The sequence below is a fragment of the Patagioenas fasciata genome, chromosome 18, assembly GCF_037038585.1.
Source record: "Patagioenas fasciata isolate bPatFas1 chromosome 18, bPatFas1.hap1, whole genome shotgun sequence".
Taxonomy (NCBI): Eukaryota; Metazoa; Chordata; class Aves; order Columbiformes; family Columbidae; genus Patagioenas; species Patagioenas fasciata.
This window is the reverse complement of record NC_092537.1, coordinates 5,199,518-5,219,750: the sequence shown is the minus strand read 5'-3', so window position 1 is coordinate 5,219,750 and position 20,233 is coordinate 5,199,518. Positions and strand designations below refer to the sequence as shown.

General features: G+C 55.9%; 3 protein-coding genes across 3 annotated transcripts; 1 reads left to right on the top strand and 2 right to left on the bottom strand.

Annotated features, from left to right (window-relative positions):
* Positions 1–82: 82 nt before the first annotated feature.
* Positions 83–3,637, top strand: MRPL27 (mitochondrial ribosomal protein L27). Its single transcript, XM_071816620.1, has 4 exons — positions 83–154; positions 1,837–1,959; positions 2,694–2,761; positions 3,217–3,637. Exons 1-4 carry the CDS (start codon positions 133–135, stop codon positions 3,421–3,423), a joined length of 420 nt encoding a protein of 139 aa, XP_071672721.1. The 5' UTR covers positions 83–132; the 3' UTR covers positions 3,424–3,637.
* LOC136109812 (uncharacterized) lies at positions 1,837–9,695 on the bottom strand. The gene is made up of 6 exons (XM_065852753.2): positions 9,564–9,695; positions 8,836–8,957; positions 7,036–7,134; positions 6,444–6,608; positions 5,058–5,200; positions 1,837–4,977 (listed from the first exon to the last, which is right to left on the bottom strand). Exons 1-6 carry the CDS (start codon positions 9,649–9,651, stop codon positions 4,932–4,934), a joined length of 663 nt encoding a protein of 220 aa, XP_065708825.1. The 5' UTR covers positions 9,652–9,695; the 3' UTR covers positions 1,837–4,931.
* Positions 9,696–10,579: 884 nt separating this feature from the next.
* On the bottom strand, positions 10,580–19,325 carry XYLT2 (xylosyltransferase 2). The gene is made up of 11 exons (XM_065852680.2): positions 19,170–19,325; positions 17,516–17,987; positions 16,878–17,053; positions 16,386–16,588; positions 15,897–15,977; positions 15,520–15,736; positions 14,933–15,109; positions 13,785–14,047; positions 13,484–13,679; positions 12,721–13,054; positions 10,580–12,449 (listed from the first exon to the last, which is right to left on the bottom strand). Exons 1-11 carry the CDS (start codon positions 19,302–19,304, stop codon positions 12,127–12,129), a joined length of 2,577 nt encoding a protein of 858 aa, XP_065708752.1. The 5' UTR covers positions 19,305–19,325; the 3' UTR covers positions 10,580–12,126.
* Positions 19,326–20,233: the final 908 nt, after the last annotated feature.

Genomic DNA, 20,233 nt, shown 5'->3' with positions numbered 1-20,233 from the left:
CGCGCTCGCTGCGGATTGGCCCAAAGACGCGCACGCGCACGTTCGGACCAATCGCCGCCGCCCGTGCCCCCCCACCCCGCCCTACACTCCGCCCCCTCCCTCCCGCCGGAAGAGGAAGTGGCGCTGAGGAAAATGGCGGCAGTGCGGAGTTTGTGTGAGTGTCCCTGGGGTCGAGGCCTTCACCTTTACTTGTGGGTAAATGGGCGGGTTTCAGGTCCTGTCGCGGGGTCGCTTATGCGGGAAGGGGCCCTCAGGAGGTTTATAGCGAGGCAGGGTCGGGTCTGAGGTGGGACCGAGGAGCTGAGGGCTTTGTCCCTTCTGGCCTCGAAAAACCGCAGGAGTGGGGGTTTCATCGTTGGAAAAAACGGTATTTGTGCGAGACCAAACAGCGAGCTTGTGCAGTCCAATAGTCAGGAGGCTTTAAAAATCCATTTTAAAAAAAATCTACAAGTGTTACAGGCAGAAATATTCTCGTGGTTTCTTTGGTGAGACATCAGAATTGTTTTTCCACTGATATCCAATGTGACAAGTTACAAACTGTCTCAGTCTTTTCTGAAGAACTGCTTTTCCCCATGTCTAATGCTCTGATGTTCATTTTTTTTCGGCTTAGCAAAGCTGCTTTCATGCAACACAAAATGTAACCCTGGAATCAGCCTGTTGGGTTGTGGGGTTTTTTTGTTTGGTTTTTGTTTTGTGGGGGGTTATTTATTTGGTTGGTTGAAGGTTTTTTGTTTGTTGTTGTTTTTTTGTTTGGTTTGTTTTTTTTAAATAAAAGCTACTTGGACTGTAACTTTATATTATTTGCGTGTATGAAATTAATTCATGTTCATCTTCGCCTACTTCTCTGTATTTTGTGAAGTCTCAGAACCTTTCCGTAACGGGTAAGCTCCTGAAATTAATGGTTCTTTGTGGAGCAATTACCCCTTTTTCAACCGTATTTCTAGCTCATTGAGTATCTGTGATAATTAAGATTGAATTAATCCAGTGGTTTTACTCAGGATAAGGAAAGAAGAACGTTACAGTAACCACTCTTGTGTGCTAAGCTGCTGCTTGAGAGGTTGAACAGAGAGATTCAGAAAAATTGGCTTTGCTGCTAACTGCGTGAAATGACACACTGAAGATATTTTTTAAAAGAACTAATTATTTCTCTGTCATTTTTAACAACGGAAGCTCATAAGAGCTTGCCTTTCTTGATAAGAAAACCAGCATGTTTTCTATCAGTGTCTATTTAAGGGAAAAAAGTTTGTGGTGCAAATAATATTTTGTGTTCCAGAGACAATCAGTGTCTGTAACAACTGACTTTGTTTTTTTCCTTGACTTGTCCTGGTTGTAATGCCAGGATTTGCACAAAATGCTTCAATTAGTATGTTCGGGATAGCAACTCTCTATATGCTTATACATTGCCTGAATTGGCATCTTCTCATTTTTAAGAATATTTCAAAATATTACTGTGTAAACAAATGCTATTCAATCGAAAGGGAAACTGAAACAGAGATCACAACTTGTCTGTTCTCAAAGCAATATCAGGCCCATCCACAGCATCTCTACCTCATTTTCCAAGGCCTTGCAGGAACAGGAATTTGAGCACATCCTTTAACGTCATTGCCAAGGGTTTCATTCCTCGCTGGGCAGCAGCAGCACTTGAGATGTGGCTTCTTTTCAGGGGACAAATTATGATTTATCTTGGAAGTCAGGTTTTATCTCCAGAACTTTCTTTTGTCTTTAATTTTAAGGCATGTATTAACTGACAGCCTTTAAATCTGAACAAAAATAGAAGCGTGAGTATTGGGGTTTTTTCAGCTGACATTTTTGTTGTTTTTCTTGCTCCTACCCCAGTTCTAACCCCTCCTCAGATGAGCCTGGTTGCTGTCAGATGTGCCTCTAAGAAAAGTGGAGGAAGCTCAAAAAATTTAGGTGGCCGCAGCCCTGGGAAGCGCTACGGGTACAAAAAAGTTGAAGGTGGGTCCGAGTATCTGCTGAGTCTTGTTGGTGTTTTGTTGGGTTTTCACAGTTGCTCCCCTGGTCTGGGTGTCAGTAGTTGAGTGTTTCAGTAGGAGGTGGCCAGAGAAAATAAAGGAAAAGGGAGATTCAGCAAAATCTCATGATCAAGGGTCACTGGGGGGGGGGGGCGGGGGCGGGGCACAGGGTGAGTAAGCCTCCCCAAGATGGACCTGTGAGCCACCAGCCGAAACTGCCCACAAAACACGTACTTTGGTTCTGCCTCAGCGTCTCCGGAGCACCGGGGGGAGGATACTCTGCAGGACACCGTATCACGTCCATGCACTTTCCCCCACGCTGTGCTGAAAAGCCGGGCATTTTCCATGTTTACAAAGGGGAGAATTATGAGGCTTAGCAGAAGGCAAAGTACAGACTCTTGCAGCTGAGTGCTTCATAATTACTAGCTTTGCCAATGAAAATGTATCGATGTGAAAGGTAATAAAACAATCAGAAAATGCGTTGTACGCTAGAAGTAATCTTTTCAAAGACTGGAATTGCTTTTTGCCATTGTATCTCAATTGCCCTTTATTTCCTGCTAACAGCATTTTTGTTGAGATGCTTTTAGCATTTGAAGTAACTTTTCCGTAGAAAATTCCCACAGAAACCTGGGGTTTGTAAGTCCTGGAACCATTTGCATTCTGCCAGGGCTCCGGGGAGCTGTTTCTCTGCATTCTTACTCTGTTCCTCTGTTACAGGTGCATTTGTGCACGCTGGCAACATCTTGGCTACGCAGCGGTTGATACGCTGGCATCCAGGGGCTCACGTAAGTTGTTTTTCCATTTCTTCCGTGGTTCTTAGAAAACAGCAGCCCCCAGCAGAGTCCTGTACTCAGCGCTTTCTGTCCCTCAAGCTAGTTTTTAACATTCTTCATTCTATTCTGTATTATCCTGAAACTGGGTTCTTTACCTGGTATTTCTTAGCCACGGAGCCTGCTCAGAGTCACACCATAATGAGGAATGGACTGGAAGTTACAGATGTCCCCGAGCACATCTGTGACCTAATTGAGTTCTTCTGCTTCTGGATAGAATCGGTCTCCTGCCTTGTCCTGAGCACCCTAGTGTACCGATCGCTAAAAACGAACAGCGTGGGTTCCTTTTAAAATACAAAGCAACAGATGCTGTTGATGCCAGCCTATCAAATGAGGCAGACCAACGATCAGATCTGCTTCAGTGGTGAACTTCCAGCCTTCCCTTTCTAACCGTCCTCATCCTCTTCCAGGTGGGGATGGGCCGTAACAAGACGCTCTACGCCCTGGAAGACGGGATCGTCAGATACACCAAAGAGGTTTATATACCCCCACCCCGCAGCAGCGAGAGCCGGGAGGTGATCTGCCGCCTACCCAAAGGAGCAATTCTTTATAAGACCTTTATCAATGTTATCCCTACCGCAGAAGTAGGAAGTTTTAAACTGGTCACCATGCTCTGAGCCTCCTGCATTGGCGTGGGGACAGATGGGATGGAGTGTCTGGGACATACTGTTCCAGTGGGACTGGCAGTGAGGACAGGAACATTCTCGCTCTGAAGACAGCAGTTTAGGACTTTGTTTTCTTGCTCCTAAAGCACACTTGGGCAGTGTCCAGGCACTGGGATCACCGGCTGGCACTTGTGTTTAATAAATACTCTTGAAGGTCTTGACTGTTCCTAGAACGTGTGACTTCTGTTCATTTAGGATCAAGCTGCCTTCCTCTGGAGAACTTGGCCTTTTGTGCCGCTGGATGATTTCTCCCTACAATCACTCTTATGTCTGTACTTGTCCCATTAATAATTCCCTCTATTTGCACTCTTTTTAGACATTACTGTTATATTTTTTTCTTAATTCAAAATACTGCAGAAGATAACAAATCCTTTTCCACCTGCATTAACTGCATCCCAGGAAGGTAGATTTTTCCATCTATCTAACTCACCTCAATGATTAACTCAGATATCTGAAAGTTTTCATTTACCCATGAGGTGAGTTCACATTCATAAGTGAACTCATGACCGCCTTCAAGGTGCCTGGTAAGATGCACAAGCCTGGAGGTGTTTGAAGCTTGGCGGCTGGAGGTGTATCATAAAGCCATAATCCAGAAGAATTCTCCTTTTCCCGGAGTCATTCTGTGGCAATACTGAGCTTGCATTGCTCAAAAGAAAGGAGCCCAAATGCCCTGTGGCCAAACCGATCTCATTTTATCTACACGTTTGTAAACAATTTGAAACATTGGCTCTGCCATAGAAAACCAGTTATCAAAATTGGTGGTATAAGGACACCAGTATTGACATTATTAGATAGTCTGCCCTGCAGAAGACGACCAGGTAAACTGGGGCAGCTATGCATGTCCACTTTTGCTTTCTGTTCTTCACGGAGCCCACCAGATACTTTGTCCACACTTTGGTCCTTTCCTGGCTCACATGGGCAGTCGCACGGTTTGTCTCAGTGGCCGGTACTCGCACACCACAGGTGACACAGCCCCTGGAGCCTCTCCAGAGCTTTATCCAAATCCACACAACGTTGCTCAGTCGCAGAAAACCGTGTGCAAGAGCCCAGAGTGATGCTCCAGTGCATTGAGTGCGTTCTGCCACTTGCAGGTGAGGATTCCCACCTGATATCTGATACACTGACAAAGTAAAACACTTTATAACTCAAGACATAATTGAAGTAGGACAACATAACCGCTGTCTGAGGCCAATCCTTGGCGTGCTGGGCGGTGCTCGCCTCACAGAGGTATGATGTACCAGCTGCTGGAGGGAGCTCTGCCTGAGCTGAGCTTCACCTTGGCCTTGACCACTGCACAGAAGCAGCCGGGCCCTCGCTGTTGGTAACAGTACATTTGCCAGAGAAAAGCGAGCAATATCCCTCCAGTATCGCTCAGGATGCAATACCTGGCGGTGGCTCCATAGTTGTCCTGGTGTGGCAGGAGGAACGTGTCCCCTGATTGGGTCTGACTGGCCTGTGTCTCAGCTGATGGTGAATCTGGGTGTAGGTCTGAGGTTCGGCCGTTCCCTGCGGACGAGACTGGTGTCACAGGCACTTCTGCCGCTGCCACCACGGGAAGGAGCAGTAACGCGAGGCTGAGGCCTTACACGTCTGTGTTTCGCTGAGCTGGGTAGCTGAGAGGCGCCTGGAATGGCTCCGGCACGCCACGTCTGTCCAGGGTCCCTGAGCTGATGAGTGTTCCTGAGAGAGCCGGCGGGTGCCGCAGAGCGTGCTCGTAGGGAGGTGGCATCTGTCAAGCAGAAAGGAAGAGCATTACAGCAGATCAGAAATAACCAGATTATCCCACCTCTTCTTACAGAGTGGTTGACAAGGCTCACAGCCACCACCAGCCTGACATTAAATTCCTGCCGCGCTCAGAGCTGTAACCCGCCAGATGGACACCTGGGAAATGCGCTTAGCACCGGTTCGCTGGGCAGAAACCCACTGGTGAGGCACATTCTACCCGCTCCCCCCTCATATTCTGCACCAGGTTCCTGCTCTTCCCTGTCTCCCTTCAAGGACTTGTCCCTACTTGTTGAAAGGCCAGAAAAGACCAGACTTTTATTAAAATTAGACTCTTCTCATTCTTTTGACCAAGGATCAATTATCAGGTTTTACACAAGCACCTTCAAACCAGGCTTTCTACCCAGGTTTTCTTAGCAAGTGCAGCAGCAGTGAGGAACCTCTGGGCTGTTGTTACATTTATTTTGACAGAGCTGGACTAGCCTTGTCCCCATAACCAGTGACAGGAGTGGCACAAGGATGTTGTGGAAGAGCTCCCATTGCCGTTCCTCCCCCATTTATCATTGGGTGCTTTACTTTCCTGTGCCCTCAGTGCTCTGGTATCATTAGTTACAGCTCCAGACACCAAGTGTTGACTGTGCCAAACTTAATGGTGCAGCTTTAATAGCCCCAAATCCAGGTAAACTGGTGAATCTTTAGTTCAAGGTTTCAAATGTTTCTGTTCTGTTTTAGTCAATGAGGTCTCTTGGTTCAACATGATCCTCTCAGGCCACTGCTACAGGACCTACTTGGCAGATGCACTCGCTTTTCTCTATCCTACTGTGGGAGTGCAAATCTTAAATGTTGTAACAGACAAAGCCTCCTGCTCATAAATAAGCCACAAACAGTTTAAGGTAATAGTGAGGGGCCTCCCAGAGGTGTCCTGCAGGAAGAAGGGAGCAAGAAACTGTGGAAGCCTCACCGATCTAAAACCAACATTCCCAGCTCAGGCTTGTACTGAGCAGGTGACCCAAAGGTTCTGCTCTTTCATAGGCAGCTCTGCCCTGCCTCCTGGCACAGGCAATTCTGCAAACGCACCCAGAGAGATCGATCATTAACCAGCACAGATGTACATAAAATGAACCTCCTGGAACACTCTGTGCCCTTCCCAGAGATAAAGGCTATCGGAGAAAGGCAATCACAGAGAACTAATTGCTGAAGCAAGACCCAGATACAGACCAGGAAGGGGGAACAGAAAAGGGAGAGCTCACCTCCTGGGAGGGCTCTGCCCACAGCCCAAACCTCTCGGCAATCATCTGATGGATTTCCCGCTGGCGATCTTTCTTCCGCACACTCTCATAGCTTGGCAAGCGGGGTTGCTCCCAGGAAGGGAGCTGGTAGGTGCTGGGGGGTCCGACACAGAACAGCTCGTCTCCCTAGAAATGTCCGGCCCAGAAGAGAATGGTCAGTGTGTTGGTGGCTCTATTCAAGGAAAGTTCACAGCTTGGTGTCATCTCCAGTTATGTCAGGGTTCAAAGTTGTGGGTGCCTTTCCTTGAGCCCTGAGATGGGAAATCTCCCCTCCCGGGAGATCACTACACCTTTGTTTGTAATATCCCAAGCCCCGAGGGATCTGCCTGGCATTTCAGGCCCACACACCTCAGGGCAGCAGGGTGTCCCCTGCAGCATCCCTGATGCTCTCCTGCAGGGTTATAAACACAGACAGCACTTCCCAAAGTTGTTCCTGCTGTCCAGCACCTTCTCCCTATGCTCCAGGAACTACCCAGGTCCCCATAACCTGGGTCTCTTCCCAGAATCACCAGGAACTTCACTATGATTTTCCCATCCAGGACGCAGCTCTCACCTGCACGCCCGGGTTCTCGGCAGCGCTCTCCAGCCGTGTCGCTCCACGCTGGGGACCCACCAGCCGCTGGCTGCTGCTGAAGTAGGGTGGGGGACAGTCCTGTAACGAACGGTCAGGGAGGAGGACGTGAGCAGAGCCAAAATCCCTCACACCCGCCTGGCTGTGAGCGGGGCTCAGCCAGCTCCCACGGGACAGCCTGGGACCTGGGACTTTGGGCAGTGGGGGAGAGCTACTACCTCTGCCCGTTTGGCTCACACGGCTCTCACCACTGGCAGTGAACCTCTGCCTGCCTTTTTACCGGCACCGCCAGCTCGGGCACATCCTCAGCGGGTGGCACAGAGCCCGCTCCTAGCGCCCAAGCCAGCTGGCACCGCTACGCAGCGCAGCCCGAGGGATGGCAGCCCGTGCCCAGGGCAGGGTTTCATTCAGACTCAGCAGAACTGTCTTTGGAGGACAAAATAAACCCAACTCAACTATTCCACTAGCGTAGATAAGAGCTCTGTCACATGCTCAAGGTCACACAATTTGTAAATGCTTATCTACCAGGAGAGTCATTTCAGGATAACGTAGCAAGCAAATCTGCAGAGCGATAGCTGTTCTGTTCCTGAGCAGTCTTGTTCCAGTGAAACTCGATTCCCCGTCAAGGTGTTGAGCAAGAGCAGAGATGCCTCTTGTGCAGAGAAGACCCTTGAGCCAGAGTTCAAGCCATGGACTGTTCCTTGCTCTCAGAAAAGCCTCATTTCTGCCAGCAGAAAACGGTCCAGAGACTCCCAGAACAACTAGAGATCCACAGGGGGAACTACGAATGTCACATTTACTTCTGTTCTTAACAACTGAGGACGCATTTGTCTTGGCACTACAGTGCAATTACAAAAGCTGCAGGGAAACTGGGCTGGCTGGAGCTGCAACTGTTTAATAACCAACCAGCAAAACCAGCGCAACTAAACCTGCTCGAAAGCTGCCTCACACCAGACTACTACTTCACTTTTTCTGATGGAAATACATCCTATATACATTCCCTTCCCACATGTAGTTCTTCGTGTCCACATCCATCTGTCCATACAGTCCTTTGCTAAAGGCAAGATGCCTTTTCCATTAACCACCCACCCGAGAGCCAGATCCAGGCACGGCAAAGGCTCTGCAGCTCAGGGCACATCCCGTGCCACCTCTGGATTTGCCTTTCATGGTACAAGTCCCTCCATCCCCTGCTAGCCGAGGCTGGATGTCCCCTCTTCTCCGAGCATTCCCCAGGCAGCCACCACCACAAAGGCAGCGCTGGCTGAACACACTGCTCTTTTTCCATCACCAGCTTTCCCACTTGAAAGCCAGCCCCAGGAGATTACAGATGCAAGCAAAAGGGCTTTGTCTCTCACTGCTCCGCGCGCAGGAGCTGAGCACAAGAAAGCCAGTTGTTGCTGGGGATGCGAGCACCAGTGAGCGGCTTTGTCTGCCTTCGCCCTGAGCTTCCACCCCTCTTCCCCGCTGGGTTATTTCCCTGTAAAACAGAGCCCGGCCCCCACGCGCTGTGTCAGGGGAGGAGAACACCCCTCCTGAGCTGCGTGGGGAGCTGGGGAGCCTGCTAGTCCTAGCTTTGGAGATATTATACCAGCAGCACAGCCCTTCAGGGTTGGGTGGATGCGTTTCTGGGACAGAGTGGTAACAAGGAGGGGGCAGAGCCCAGCTCTGCTCAGAGGTCCCACATCCATCAGCGAGCCCGGCGATGCAGCCTCACAGACCCCAGCGGAAGGGAACAGGAGCTCGGGGAGCAGGTGGGGGGCTCGTGGGCAGGAGGACACTCACATACTGGCTGGGGGTCTGGAAGAAGCGGCAGGAGCAGAGGAACTGGCAGCACATGGGATCCCGGTGGTACAGGAGCAGCAGCAGGATGAGGATCGCCACGATGAAGACGGAGGTGGACACCGCTGGCAGGGGAAGGGAAAAGTGACAAATGAGCAGATAGCCCATCAGGTCCACAGGCCTCCCAGCTGCCTCCCGCCTGCACCCTCCAGGCGCCTCGGCAAAGAGCAGCTTGGAAAAGCCCCAGAGAAGCCGGTTTCACCTGTCCTGGGAACGCCAAAAGCCTCATTGTACCCCACATCTCTCTGTCCCTACGAGAACAGGAACAAGCTGCAGAGCCAGAGAGGCTCAGCCCCATCCCGGACCGCTGCAGCAGGGACCGGACCCGTGGGAACCGGGCTCCCGGTACCCTGGTACCCTCCCGCCCGGGGCCAGGGCTCCCGCCTCAGGCTCAGTACCCCGGCAGGCTGCCTGTTCGCCAGCGCTCCAGCCTTCGGGAACCCGCGGCTCCCGCCCAGCCCCCGTTCTGCTCCGCGGAGCCCATCCGGTACTGCCACAGCCCCGGGAGCCAGCGGAGCCCTGGACAAGGACCGCGACGCTCCAGCAACCGTTGGTGGGAGAATCGTTTCGCCGGCACAGCCCGAGACCGCCCCGGGAGGCAACGGCAGAGGCTGATCCCGCACGGTGGCCGCCCCCGCCCGGCCCCACCGAAGCCCCCACCCGCCACTCACTCGCGGCGATGACGATGGCCAGCACGTTGCTGTCCATGGCCGCGGCGGCGGCCGCCGAGTGCGCCGAGGCCTCGCTGGGATGCGCCATCCCGCCGGGACCGCGACCGCCACCGCGACCGCCGCCGGCAGCGCTGCCCGCGGCACGCGCCGCGGGACCGGGAGGGGCGGGGCCGGGCGCACATGCGCGGCCGCGGCGGCACGGGGAGTGGCCCCGCCCCACCGGTTTCCCATTGGCCGCCGCGCCGCCCCCCGCCGGCCCCCATTGGGTGTAGGCGGGACTGGCTACATTCACCGGTCGGAACCCGGTACCGGCGGTTGCCGTGGCGACGCGGCGGGGCGGGACCCGGGGCGGGCGGTCCCGATCCAGCCTAGCGCCCTCCCGAGCGGGCTCCCGTCCCCTCCCCTCCAGAGACACGCCGGGGCCAGCCCAGCACGTCCGCGGGTGTCCCAGGCGGTCCCTCACCGGGGTTACCGGAGAAGCGCTGTCCCGGCCGAGCAGCAACCGGGAGCTGCGGCCAGGCCGGGTGTCGCTCTCAGGTCCCACACGGCGCTGCTCGGACTCGGGTCAGTGAGCAGGGAACGGCCCCGGCGCTACCCCGTTCCTGAGGAGGGAAAGCTGGGTTGGGCTACAGCAGGCTCTGCCCGAGCCCCGCAGGCACCGCGAGGTGCTAATTGCACTTAACGTTAAAACTTCAGCTAGTTAACGTAAACGCCGAGTAATCCGAGCAGGCGGTACGTGCAGGGCGGCTGCTGCCAGGGTCAGCCTCTGCACTGAGAGCCAGCCCGCAGCTCCACGGGTCACAACCGGGCTCCAGCTCCCACCAGCGCGGTTGTGAGCTGCACATCACCCAGGAGAGCCAGTCCCCCCTGCCCTGCTGCCCAGGACAGATTTACATCCTCACCAGGGTGGCAGATGGAGGCAAAACCTCTCCGAAGCCTTTTGGGAACCCAGCAGCTTCCCTCCCAACTCCTCACCCCTTCCAGCACACGCTGCAAAAACCCAACACACTGCACCGTAGAGATATAGATATATTTGTGGTGATGTTGCATATTTAAGACAACTTTACATAACGCTTCCGACACAGAGATTTGGCATCTTCCCCTGCAGCAGGGCCAGGCCCCAGAGCACCCCCGAGGGAATGGGGGGTAGCTGGAGGGGCAGCAGGGACCTGTCCGCACACATCAAGGTCTCCATCCCGTTTTACAACCTCTTGCAGTGCCAGTATCCATAAAGCAGGGAGACCAGGAGTGCGAGCCCTGGAAAGGAACATCACAAGGAGTCCCCAAGCCCGGGAGGATGGGAGGAAGAGGGCACTCCTCTGCACCCCCCTTCCCAAGAGGAGGTGGCAACTCTTCCCTCCAGAGGAGGGGGAAGCAGAAACAGTGGAGAGCGGATGGAACCAGCTGGACCTCGTCTCACCTCTTTGCATTTTGGCCAGGGAAGCACTGCATTTCCCCAGAGCTTCTGCCAAGCAGGAGAAAAGAAAAGGCTGGGCCAAGGGGCCATGGCACAGGGCCACCCTCTGGGCACGGCACGCTGCCATCACATCGCAGCAGGACGCCAGCCCCGAGGTTGACATTTTGGCAGGGGACCAGGGTGTCCCTTTGCTGAAGCAGAGACGGAGGCAGCGGGGTCTACAGCAGCTTGTTGGACTTGACCACTGAACCGAGCGCTCCCCCCGCTCACCATCACACAACACACACCAGCAGCTCCAAACATTTGGCACAGTCGGGCAGCTGCCTGGGAGGGCAGGCAGCACCCCACAACCAACCCTGCCCGAGGGGCGCAGGGGTCCCCAGTAGTGGGGAAACAGCAAAACAATAATAATAAAACTAATAATAAAAAAATATGTAAACAACCCAGCACCCTGTCCTGTGGCACCAGGACACCCAAGAGAACAGTATGTTACAGTCTGAGGGGAGATGGAGACACAAGGACTTCCCGGCCAACGCGGGGTCTCGTCTCTATTGCACTTTGCATCATATATATTTCTATATATATATTTATAAAAATACAAACTAAAGGGCTGGGGTGGAGGGGATGAGATGCAAGCCCTGGGCCAGCAGCAGCTCTGTGAACATGACTGGCTTTGACACACTCTGCTTCTGCCTGTCCCCAGAGCCCCTTGCGAGCCCTCCTGGGGGAGTAGCCAGCAGCACAGGGCCTGATTCTGCAGAGATCCAGCCCAGGACTGGGCAGGGTGCTGAGCTGGTCCACAGCCTGCCCACCTGGCAGCCCTCCCTCCCCGTCACCCCTTCCCGAGGCTCCAAGACCTGCAGTAACAAGCACACAGCTCCTGCCAGCATCGCCTCTGCCCCCACAGCAACAGCCACCCTGGCACACTCTCCCTGGCCCGTTCCTCGGGGAGGTGGGCAAGACCGACCTCATACCTCCTCTTCCATCCAAAATACCCCAGGAGGTTTTTGCCCACCCAGAGGTTCCCATTCTCTCTTCCTTGAGTGACTACGTGCAAATGGCACGGGGTGATATAGTCCAGAGACCTCCCACGCCAGTGATGGAGGATGCTCCTCGCTCCCAAGCTGCCCCCCCCGGCTGCTCCTGCTACCTCAGCCGCCCATCAGGTTTGACAGGCCCCAGTTCTGATTTGGGGTCCGGGGAGAGGGAGCTCCAGGAGGTTTTGCTGCAGGTCTCCAGGGAGGTGCAGGCGGAGGGGCCGCTGACGCAGACATCTGCCACGGACCAGAAAGCACCGATGGCATCATCCGCCCAGTCCTCCAGCGCCTTGCCCGTCAGCTGCGCCTTCCGCACCGCGTCCTCCTCTGCCTCCTCAGAACGTGGCAGGTTGAGGATCCCCCCCAGCCCCTGGAAGCTCTGCTCCATGTACTCGTTGCGGGGGGGCCCGCCATGCAGCCAGTTGCTGTCATCTGGGCAGAGACAGGGACAGAAAAGAGGGATCAGCAGCGCAACAACATCCCAGCACCCTGCCCCTTGCACTGTCACACTCCTGCCAGGGCTCAGCATCCCCTCCCTTTGCAACCCCAGCCCAAGGAGAATGGTGCTGCTGCAGGACTTGGGGACACCAGGATGGTGTCTTGTCATCAGCTACAGCCCAGAGAGGTCAACACCAGGAGAAGGTGCTTCAGACCACTCACATGGAGACCTGCCCAGACCCAAACTCCAGAGCACCCCCCTCACCTTTCCTGAGAGGCTGCTTGCGGTTGAACGTCTGGGGCACCACCAGGAATTGGTTCTCGCCCAGGAGTTCCCAGAACTGGAGGAGGCGGATGGTCCAGACACCGGGGCGCAAGGGATGATTGAGGGGGGGCTTGTACTGAGTGAACTCTGCCTCAGCATCCACCGTGATGTCGTAGGAGGCAGCGATAACGTAGGTGGGATCAATCCACACCACTGTGGCCGTCAGGTTGGGTCCCCGTGACCACTTCTGCATGGCCACTGGCTCGTCAAAAGGCCCCATCAAGCCTCCAAAATTGCGGAAGAGCCTTTCCTTGGGGTCCCACTCCGTGCCCACCTGGAGGGACAGGAGGCACAAGTAGTGGGACACTAGGCAGGGGGATGCTATCAGCTCAGGTTTTGTATTTCACATCCCCAAAACAGGGAAGGCATAAACTTTGGAGCCCAAAGCAATGCACACCCACCCTCCCTGGCCCTCCTGCCTGCCTGCATTTGCCAGCAATAACACAGCCACGTGATGCCTCCTGCAGCTGCAGGAGCTGGGCACCACTGCCTCAGATCGCCCCGCAAAGAACCCCTTCAGGCCCTTCCCCACCGATCAGCTCCACACCCCACACAGAAGCCAAACTCCTGGACAGAGGTTTGTTCTCAGACACGACAGTGGCACCATGTCCCCATAGCGTGCAGGTTTTGAAGAGGAAGGGCAGTGTGGTATGCAAAAGCCAAGGAGGAAAGTGGCCATTGTGAGGGAAACTTCCCCATTTACCTCCAGGTTCTGTAAGCGGTTTGCCTGCCCTCCATGACCTGCCAGCTTCAGAGCTCCTTGGGGCATCATCCACACCTCCAGGGACTCTGCCTGCCCAGTTGCCAAATTCTGCACTTCCTGCATCACCAGGTAACCCTGGAAACGGTCGTCATAGAAATATAAGTGCACACTGGATGGAAAGCCCCGGGTCTCAAATCTGGAGAGAGACAGAGAGGTTCCACATCTGAGCATCAGCATCCTCCCAGTACGAGGGACAGGCCACCACTGGGAGCCCAGCTCGAGCCCGCAGCAAATAACCCACCTGCAGAGCTTGTCAGCCTTCACTGCTGGCATGGATGCAGCTTTGTGGAGCCCCAGCCTGGAGAAGGCTGTGTAGAAGGTGAGGGTGACATCGCTGAGGCCGCTGAGCCCGTCAACACGGTCGTAGACGTTCTCCCAATAAGCCTTTAGGGCTGGTGTGTTGGGGGGGTAGCTGCCGTAGAGATGCGTGTCCAGGATCTCCAGCACCTCCTGATTCACTGTTGACTCAAACTTGCGGGCGAAGAAGGTGGGTCTGGAGAGTTGCTGGAAGACCACAGGCATTTCTAAGCATTTCTAACAACACTGCCTACAGTCCCTCTGCCCTCCCACCTGAGCAGGGCAGCCGGGAGGGAGACAAACTGGGAAAAAACATGCTGGGACCCATCCTGTCCCCTTTGAGGGCACAGGCTAAGGAGAAGCAAAGCACAGCCAGGCTCTACGTGGGCTCCTCTGTGGCAGGATCAGTGGGAGCACACAGTACACTTAATGGTAACACAGATGGGTTCTCATTTTTTCCACTGCCTCGCCCCTCCTGTGCTCAGAAGCAGCCATGTGTCACCTAGCTCCTTCACTGCAATCTCTACATTCGGATGGGTCCCCACCCTGCAGAGCCCTTCACAAGACCTGGCCACATTGCACAGCCTGCAGGATCAGGGCCCTGCACTATATAAGCCCAGGACTCCTTGAAAATCCTGCTAACTTCTCTCTTGAGGGCTGGGTATCTCTTCCCCAAACCTCCCTTGCTCAGTCTACATCCCTGCACACTGAGAGCACAGGAGACGGTTTGTCACAAGGCATTTTGTCCTGCCAAAGAGGACAGGTTTTCCTGAAAAGGAATTTGCTCCAAGTCTGCTGGGAAAATAGCAGGAAAATGGGAAAGAAAATCTAGGAAGAGGAGCAGCATTGCAAGTAAAAGCCTGGCTGCTGGGTAGGAAAGTCAGCACAATCCTGCTGCCCGAGTGTTTACAGACACATCTGTGCCAAGCCCCAGGGCAGCTGGGTTGCCAATCCTGCTCCCGTCCCTTGCAGGGCTGGGATGAGGCTGGTGGGGACATGCACAGCAGCAGGCGTTGCACCCACGGACGTGCCCACAGGGGAGCGACAAGGAGGAGGGGAGGGAAAGGGAGGAGAAAGGAAGATCTCTTTCACCTGTAGCCGGAGGAAGTCCTGGGGTTTGAAGTCATTTGGGGAGCACCCGCACCAGTCGACTATGTGTTTATATTGGCACTTACAGCCCAGCTTGCGGTTCCAGTTGGTCACTCGGAGGTTGTTATCGACCAGCGTCTCGCAGGCACGACTGTTCTCCAGGACCGTGTGGAAGAAGGACTGTAGAAGAGAAGGGACAGGACATCCAGTGGGGATGGAGGACAGGTGGTTAACGGAGACCCCCCCACCCCTCACTTGCAGAGGAACAGGATAGACCTCGACATCTGAACAGAAACCTATCCCTGTTCCCGAAACAGGGCAACATGTAAGGAGCAGGCCATGCACCCACATCGGTCCTTATCTGGCCCAGGGGGCACCTGGACCTAAGGCTGGATATAAACACGACCCTTGGCCTGTCTGCTCCTCTCTCCTCTCTTTCATACCTGGCTCTGGACAAAGGGGAGGCACAAAGCTCCCTGAACAGAACCAGCAACGCCTTTCGCAGCTGCCCAGAGTGGGGATGAAGTGGGACAGAGATGTCAAAGTCAGTGGGACGAAAATCCGGGCCATGCCCTGCAGCCAGCACCCACCTCGGCTGGCAGGAGCGTGTAGGTGTAGAACTGGCGCAGCTGGGACACCAGTTGGTCCTCGGCATAGACCACGTACTCCACGAAGCTGCGCGTCAGCGAGAACCAGTCGGAGCCCCCGTCCACCACAATGCCCTCGGGGATGCGGCGCTCGCCCAGCCGCCACATGTGGGAGTCGCACTCATGGAACAGGCGGTCCAGGCCCTGCTTCTTGATAAACCTGGGCATGGGGATGAGGATGAGGGGTTAGGAGTGTCACCCACTTTGCTGGGTGCAGCTATACCCAGAATATCCCACCCTGCCCCAACTGTTTTAGTTTTTTTCTGAAATCCCTCTGTTTTCTATTCCTCTAGCTCAGCTTTGCCCCTAGCTGGGATTACCTGGCGTTGTCTCGGCCATGAGATTTCAGGAAGTTCTTATCTCGGTATTTGGACAGGAACATCACCAGCTCTTCATTGGTCCTAAGGTGCAAATTAGAAAGCATCAATGGCCCCTGGAGTAAAGCAGCCTGGTAAACATTCATTCTGCAAGAGCCATCAGACACAAGGAGCCTAAAGCTGCCTGGTGGGTGCTGACTCAAACTCCCTCCCCATCACTCGGGAGACACAGACGTGGCCTCTCTGCTGCCTGGTGCCTCACATGCGTGTTTCCCTGCAACACCCAGACTGCAGGAAAAAACAGCCTCTGAGGTACTGGCTGGGCTCTTCTGCAGAGATGGGATCAGCCTGGCCCTGGAGCATCATCACCAGCATGTGGGTGCAACCTTCAGCTCCACCTTCCCCCAGCTTCCCTGCCCCTGTCAAGGCTGCTGCAGCATCGCAAGGCCCAAACACCTCCATCATCCTCCCCTGCCCCAGCGAGGTGCTCACCTCGTGGGATAGTCAGTGGCACTCAGGTTGATGAAGAAGTCCCAGGGCCACTCCACCAGTTCCAGCAGGTCCTTCATGCTACGCAGGTACATCTTCAGCAGGCTGGCACCTCCCCAGATGGTCACCATGCGCCAGGGTGTCACACGGATGTTGGGGTAGTGCCGGGCCAGCTCCACCACCTCACGATGGAGGTAGTTTGAGCGCTGTCAGGGAATACACACACTCAGCAGTGAGCTCGTCTTCTGGGGGTCAACCCTTACAGCAGCCTCCACAGGAAGGGGAGCAGCAAGACAAGGCTGCTCTTGGCAGGGGGGATAGATCCTGCTTTCCCGGGGTTGCAGTAATAGGGGTGGGAGGGTCGCAGCTCCACCAGCAGTGAGGACAAAGCCACCCAGCTACTTCCTCCGTTAACCGCCCACTCACGCCCCAGCTTTGTGCTTTGTGCCCTGTGCCAGTGATCGACCTAGGCACTGTTGGCACCATTGCCTGTACCTTGTCCACATGGATGTAGAAGAAGTGCTGCTGGTGGTACACAGCCTTGATGAGCCGCTTCAGCTGGCGAATGGCCCTGCCGTGCACAACCAGCATGTAGGCGATGCGCACAGGCTTGCTGGGGGGTGGCTGCTGCAGCCGGCTCTCGTCCCACTGGATGACAGGGCTGACCTTGCCTGTGCAGGGGGGAGAGGGCTGTCAGCCACCCCCCACCTTGGCACCCACCACCCTGAGCAAGGCAGGGGACAGCAGGGAAAAGCTCGCCCTTGGGCAAACCCCATCAATGCAGCCCAAATTGGCTGCAGTGACAGTGCATGGTGGCACACACAGTCCCTCGTGATAAATTGACAGGGCTAGGCTGGGAAAGGTGGGGGTGTCCTCTGGCACCTCAAAGCAGAAGACGCAGCTGGGCCTGCTTTTGGCCTTTGCAAGCACTGCAGATTGGGATGAAGAGCCAATCTTACGGAAGCCGGCACAGCTTTGATTGGATTACAGAGGCAGCAGTAATCTGGGAATTAGTGACAGATTGAGGCCGCTTTTTGCCAGGTGGGGCAGTTTGGCGACATAAGGTGGCCCACATGCCTGGCTGCAATATTCCCGATGCCCAGGGCGACCGGAAGCCCCGCAGCAGGACTCACCTGAGAGCTGGCAGTGACGGGGCACAGACTGGGGCATGAGGCTGCCGGCCCGGTGCAGACACACCACGTTGGCGATCTCCTGTTGGCACTGCTTGCTGCTGGCCCGGGCCAGCGCCGAGAGGGCATCTTTGCCTGTGATTTCACACTTGGGGGTGAAGCTGTTCTCAGTGGGCTGGGGAGCCCCCTCCACGCTGCCCGTGTCACCCTGCTGGAAGACGCCCAGCTGGGCCTCCCCGCGCAGCTCCGTCAGGTTCCTCTGGCTGGAGGAGTCCGGTGCGGCCGGCAGCCTCCGTCCCGGTTTGTGCCTCGCCGTGACAGCTCTCACCACCTTGGACACCAGTGCCCCAGGGCTGTCCGGCCGTCCCCGCCATCGCCCGTGCTTCCGGCTGGCGCTGCCCCGGCGCCCGGCAGAGCTGTCCGAGTCCTTGGAGCCATCGCTGCTCTCAGGCAACTTGGCTTTTTTCTGCCGCTCCTGTTCCAGTTCCAGGGGGATGCAGAAGAGAGGACAGACAGCATTAAGTCGGGCCTGCTCTGCCAAAATGCTCCCTGGAGCATCCCCGTTCCCAGAGCTCCATACTCCCAGTCCCCACAGAGCTCAGTGCTGCAACCCAGCAGATTCTCTCTGAGCAGCCACTGTGCAGCAAAGGACACAACACTGTCCCTCCACCACCTAAAACCCCGGCTAAGATCCACAGTGCCTCCCTGCACAGTCCTGTATCCCACTCACTGGGACAGTCCCCTATATGTCTGCCAGAGACACCTCAATTTTGCAGACCCTGCCATCACAGCACCCCAAGTGCACACAGAGGGATTTGCTCTCTGCTGCTGGGCTTGCTGCAAGACTAAAGAGCTAATGTTGGTTGTGTCTATACCAGCCACCCCCAGGTGCTGCATGGGCAGGGGGATCCCAGCCCAGGGGATGAGCACAGGGGGATCCTGGCACAGGGGATGAGCACAGGGGGATCCTGGCACAGGGGATGAGCACAGGGGGATCCCAGCCCGGGGGATGAGCACAGGGGGATCCTGGCACAGGGGATGAGCACAGGGGGATCCCAGCCCGGGGGATGAGCACAGGGGGATCCTGGCACAGGGGATGAGCACAGGGGGATCCCAGCCCGGGGGATGAGCACAGGGGGATCCCAGCCCGGGGGATGAGCACAGGGGGATCCCAGCCCGGGGGATGAGCACAGGGGGATCCCGGCACAGGGGATGAGCACAAGGGGATCCTGGCACAGGGGATGAGCACAAGGGGATCCTGGCACAGGGGATGAGCCCAGGGCTGCTCCGGCTGGCCGTGGGTGTTTTACTGGGAGGCAAAGGCACCAGCTCAGCCCTGCCCCGATCAGGTTGTGAGCCCAAGCCCAGCACATCCACGTGGGAGCCGGGGTCACAGCTGCGCTCCCTGGGACCAAAAGCGCTGGAAAGACACTGAACAAGGTCCTGCCTGAGCTCCGTTCCCAGGGACCCCACCCCAAGGGCCTTTCCCCCCTCAGGAGCCCCCTCCCAGCACGCACCGCCTTCCTGCGACCCCTCCAAGCCCCCCGCCCAACCCAAGCCCCTCATCACCTCCCCTGCCCCCCTGAGCGCCCCCACCGCCCCCTCGGCCCCCACCGCCAGGCCCCGGGCCCGCCGCTCCGGCCTTCCCGCGCCGCACCTCGGCCGGTCCCTCCTCGTCGAGGCCGGCGGAGGTCCAGAGGACGAGTCCCTGCAGCAGGAGAATGGCGAGGGCCGTGGCCACCGCCAGCCGGTAGCGCCGGACCAGCTTCCGCGCCCGCCCGGGGGCCGCCATCGTCACGGCCGCTCCGCCGCGCGCCTCCCGCGCGCACGCGCCGGCGGGGCCGAGGGGGCGGGGCCAGGGGTCGTGCGGGGGCGGGGGGGCTGTGGGGCTGGGTACAGCGGGCACGGGAAGAGCGGGGAGGTGAACCGGGGGGTGTGTGTGCACCGGTATGTGCATCGGAGTGTGTGTATGTATGTGTGCAGCGGGCTGTGCGCACCGGGCTGTGCGTGTGTGTGCATCGGGGTGTGTGTATGAGTGCACCAGAATGCGGGGGTGTGTATATGTGTGCACCAGGCTGTGTGCATCGGGTTCTCTGTGTGTGTGTGTGTGTGTTTGCACCGGGATGTGCATGTGTTCACATACGTGTGTGATGTGTGCATGCTCATGCATGTGTGGACAGTGGTGTGCATGTACCCATGCATGTGTGCACCATGAGCATATGCGTGTGTGCACCGTGTGTGCATGCCTGTGAATGTGTTGCACTGGGTTATGCGTGTGTGCATGCACCTGTGTGTATGCATGCCTGTGTGCGTGTGCTTGTGCATGTGTGTAGTGGGGTGTATATATGTTCAGGCATGTGTGTGTCACATGTGCATGCCTATGCATGTGTGGACAGGGGTGTGCATGTGCCCATCAATGTGCATGCATGTGTGCACCATGAGTATATGCATGTTGCACCGTGTGTGCATGCCCTTGCATGCGGGCACTGGGGTATGCACATGCACATGCATGTGTGTGTATGCATGCGTATGTGTGCCTGTGTGCTTGCCTGTGCAGGTGTGCACTGAGATATGAGTGTGTTCATGTATGTGTGTCACATGTGCACACTTATGCATGTGTGGACAAGGCTGTACATGTACCCATCTGTGTATATGCATGCGAGCACCATGAGTATATGCATGCCTGCACGTGTGCTCTGGGGGTGTGTATATGTACACACG

Excerpts from the sequence above, each read along its gene's own strand:
- XYLT2 (XM_065852680.2), bottom strand. The coding sequence starts at position 19,304 with ATGGCGGCCCCCGGGCGGGCGCGGAAGCTGGTCCGGCGCTACCGGCTG. Across the intron at positions 17,988-19,169 it reads ACGAGGAGGGACCGGCCGAG|GAGCGGCAGAAAAAAGCCAA; the intron begins GTGCGGCGCGGG and ends GAACTGGAACAG. Across the intron at positions 15,110-15,519 it reads ACACGCTCCTGCCAGCCGAG|TCCTTCTTCCACACGGTCCT; the intron begins GTGGGTGCTGGC and ends TCTCTTCTACAG.
- LOC136109812 (XM_065852753.2), bottom strand. The coding sequence starts at position 9,651 with ATGGCGCATCCCAGCGAGGCCTCGGCGCACTCGGCGGCCGCCGCCGCG. Across the intron at positions 7,135-8,835 it reads TCCAGACCCCCAGCCAGTAT|GACTGTCCCCCACCCTACTT; the intron begins GTGAGTGTCCTC and ends CGTTCGTTACAG. Across the intron at positions 4,978-5,057 it reads GCTCAGCGAAACACAGACGT|GGAACGGCCGAACCTCAGAC; the intron begins GTAAGGCCTCAG and ends TCTCGTCCGCAG.
- MRPL27 (XM_071816620.1), top strand. The coding sequence starts at position 133 with ATGGCGGCAGTGCGGAGTTTGT. Across the intron at positions 1,960-2,693 it reads CGGGTACAAAAAAGTTGAAG|GTGCATTTGTGCACGCTGGC; the intron begins GTGGGTCCGAGT and ends CCTCTGTTACAG. Across the intron at positions 2,762-3,216 it reads GCTGGCATCCAGGGGCTCAC|GTGGGGATGGGCCGTAACAA; the intron begins GTAAGTTGTTTT and ends ATCCTCTTCCAG.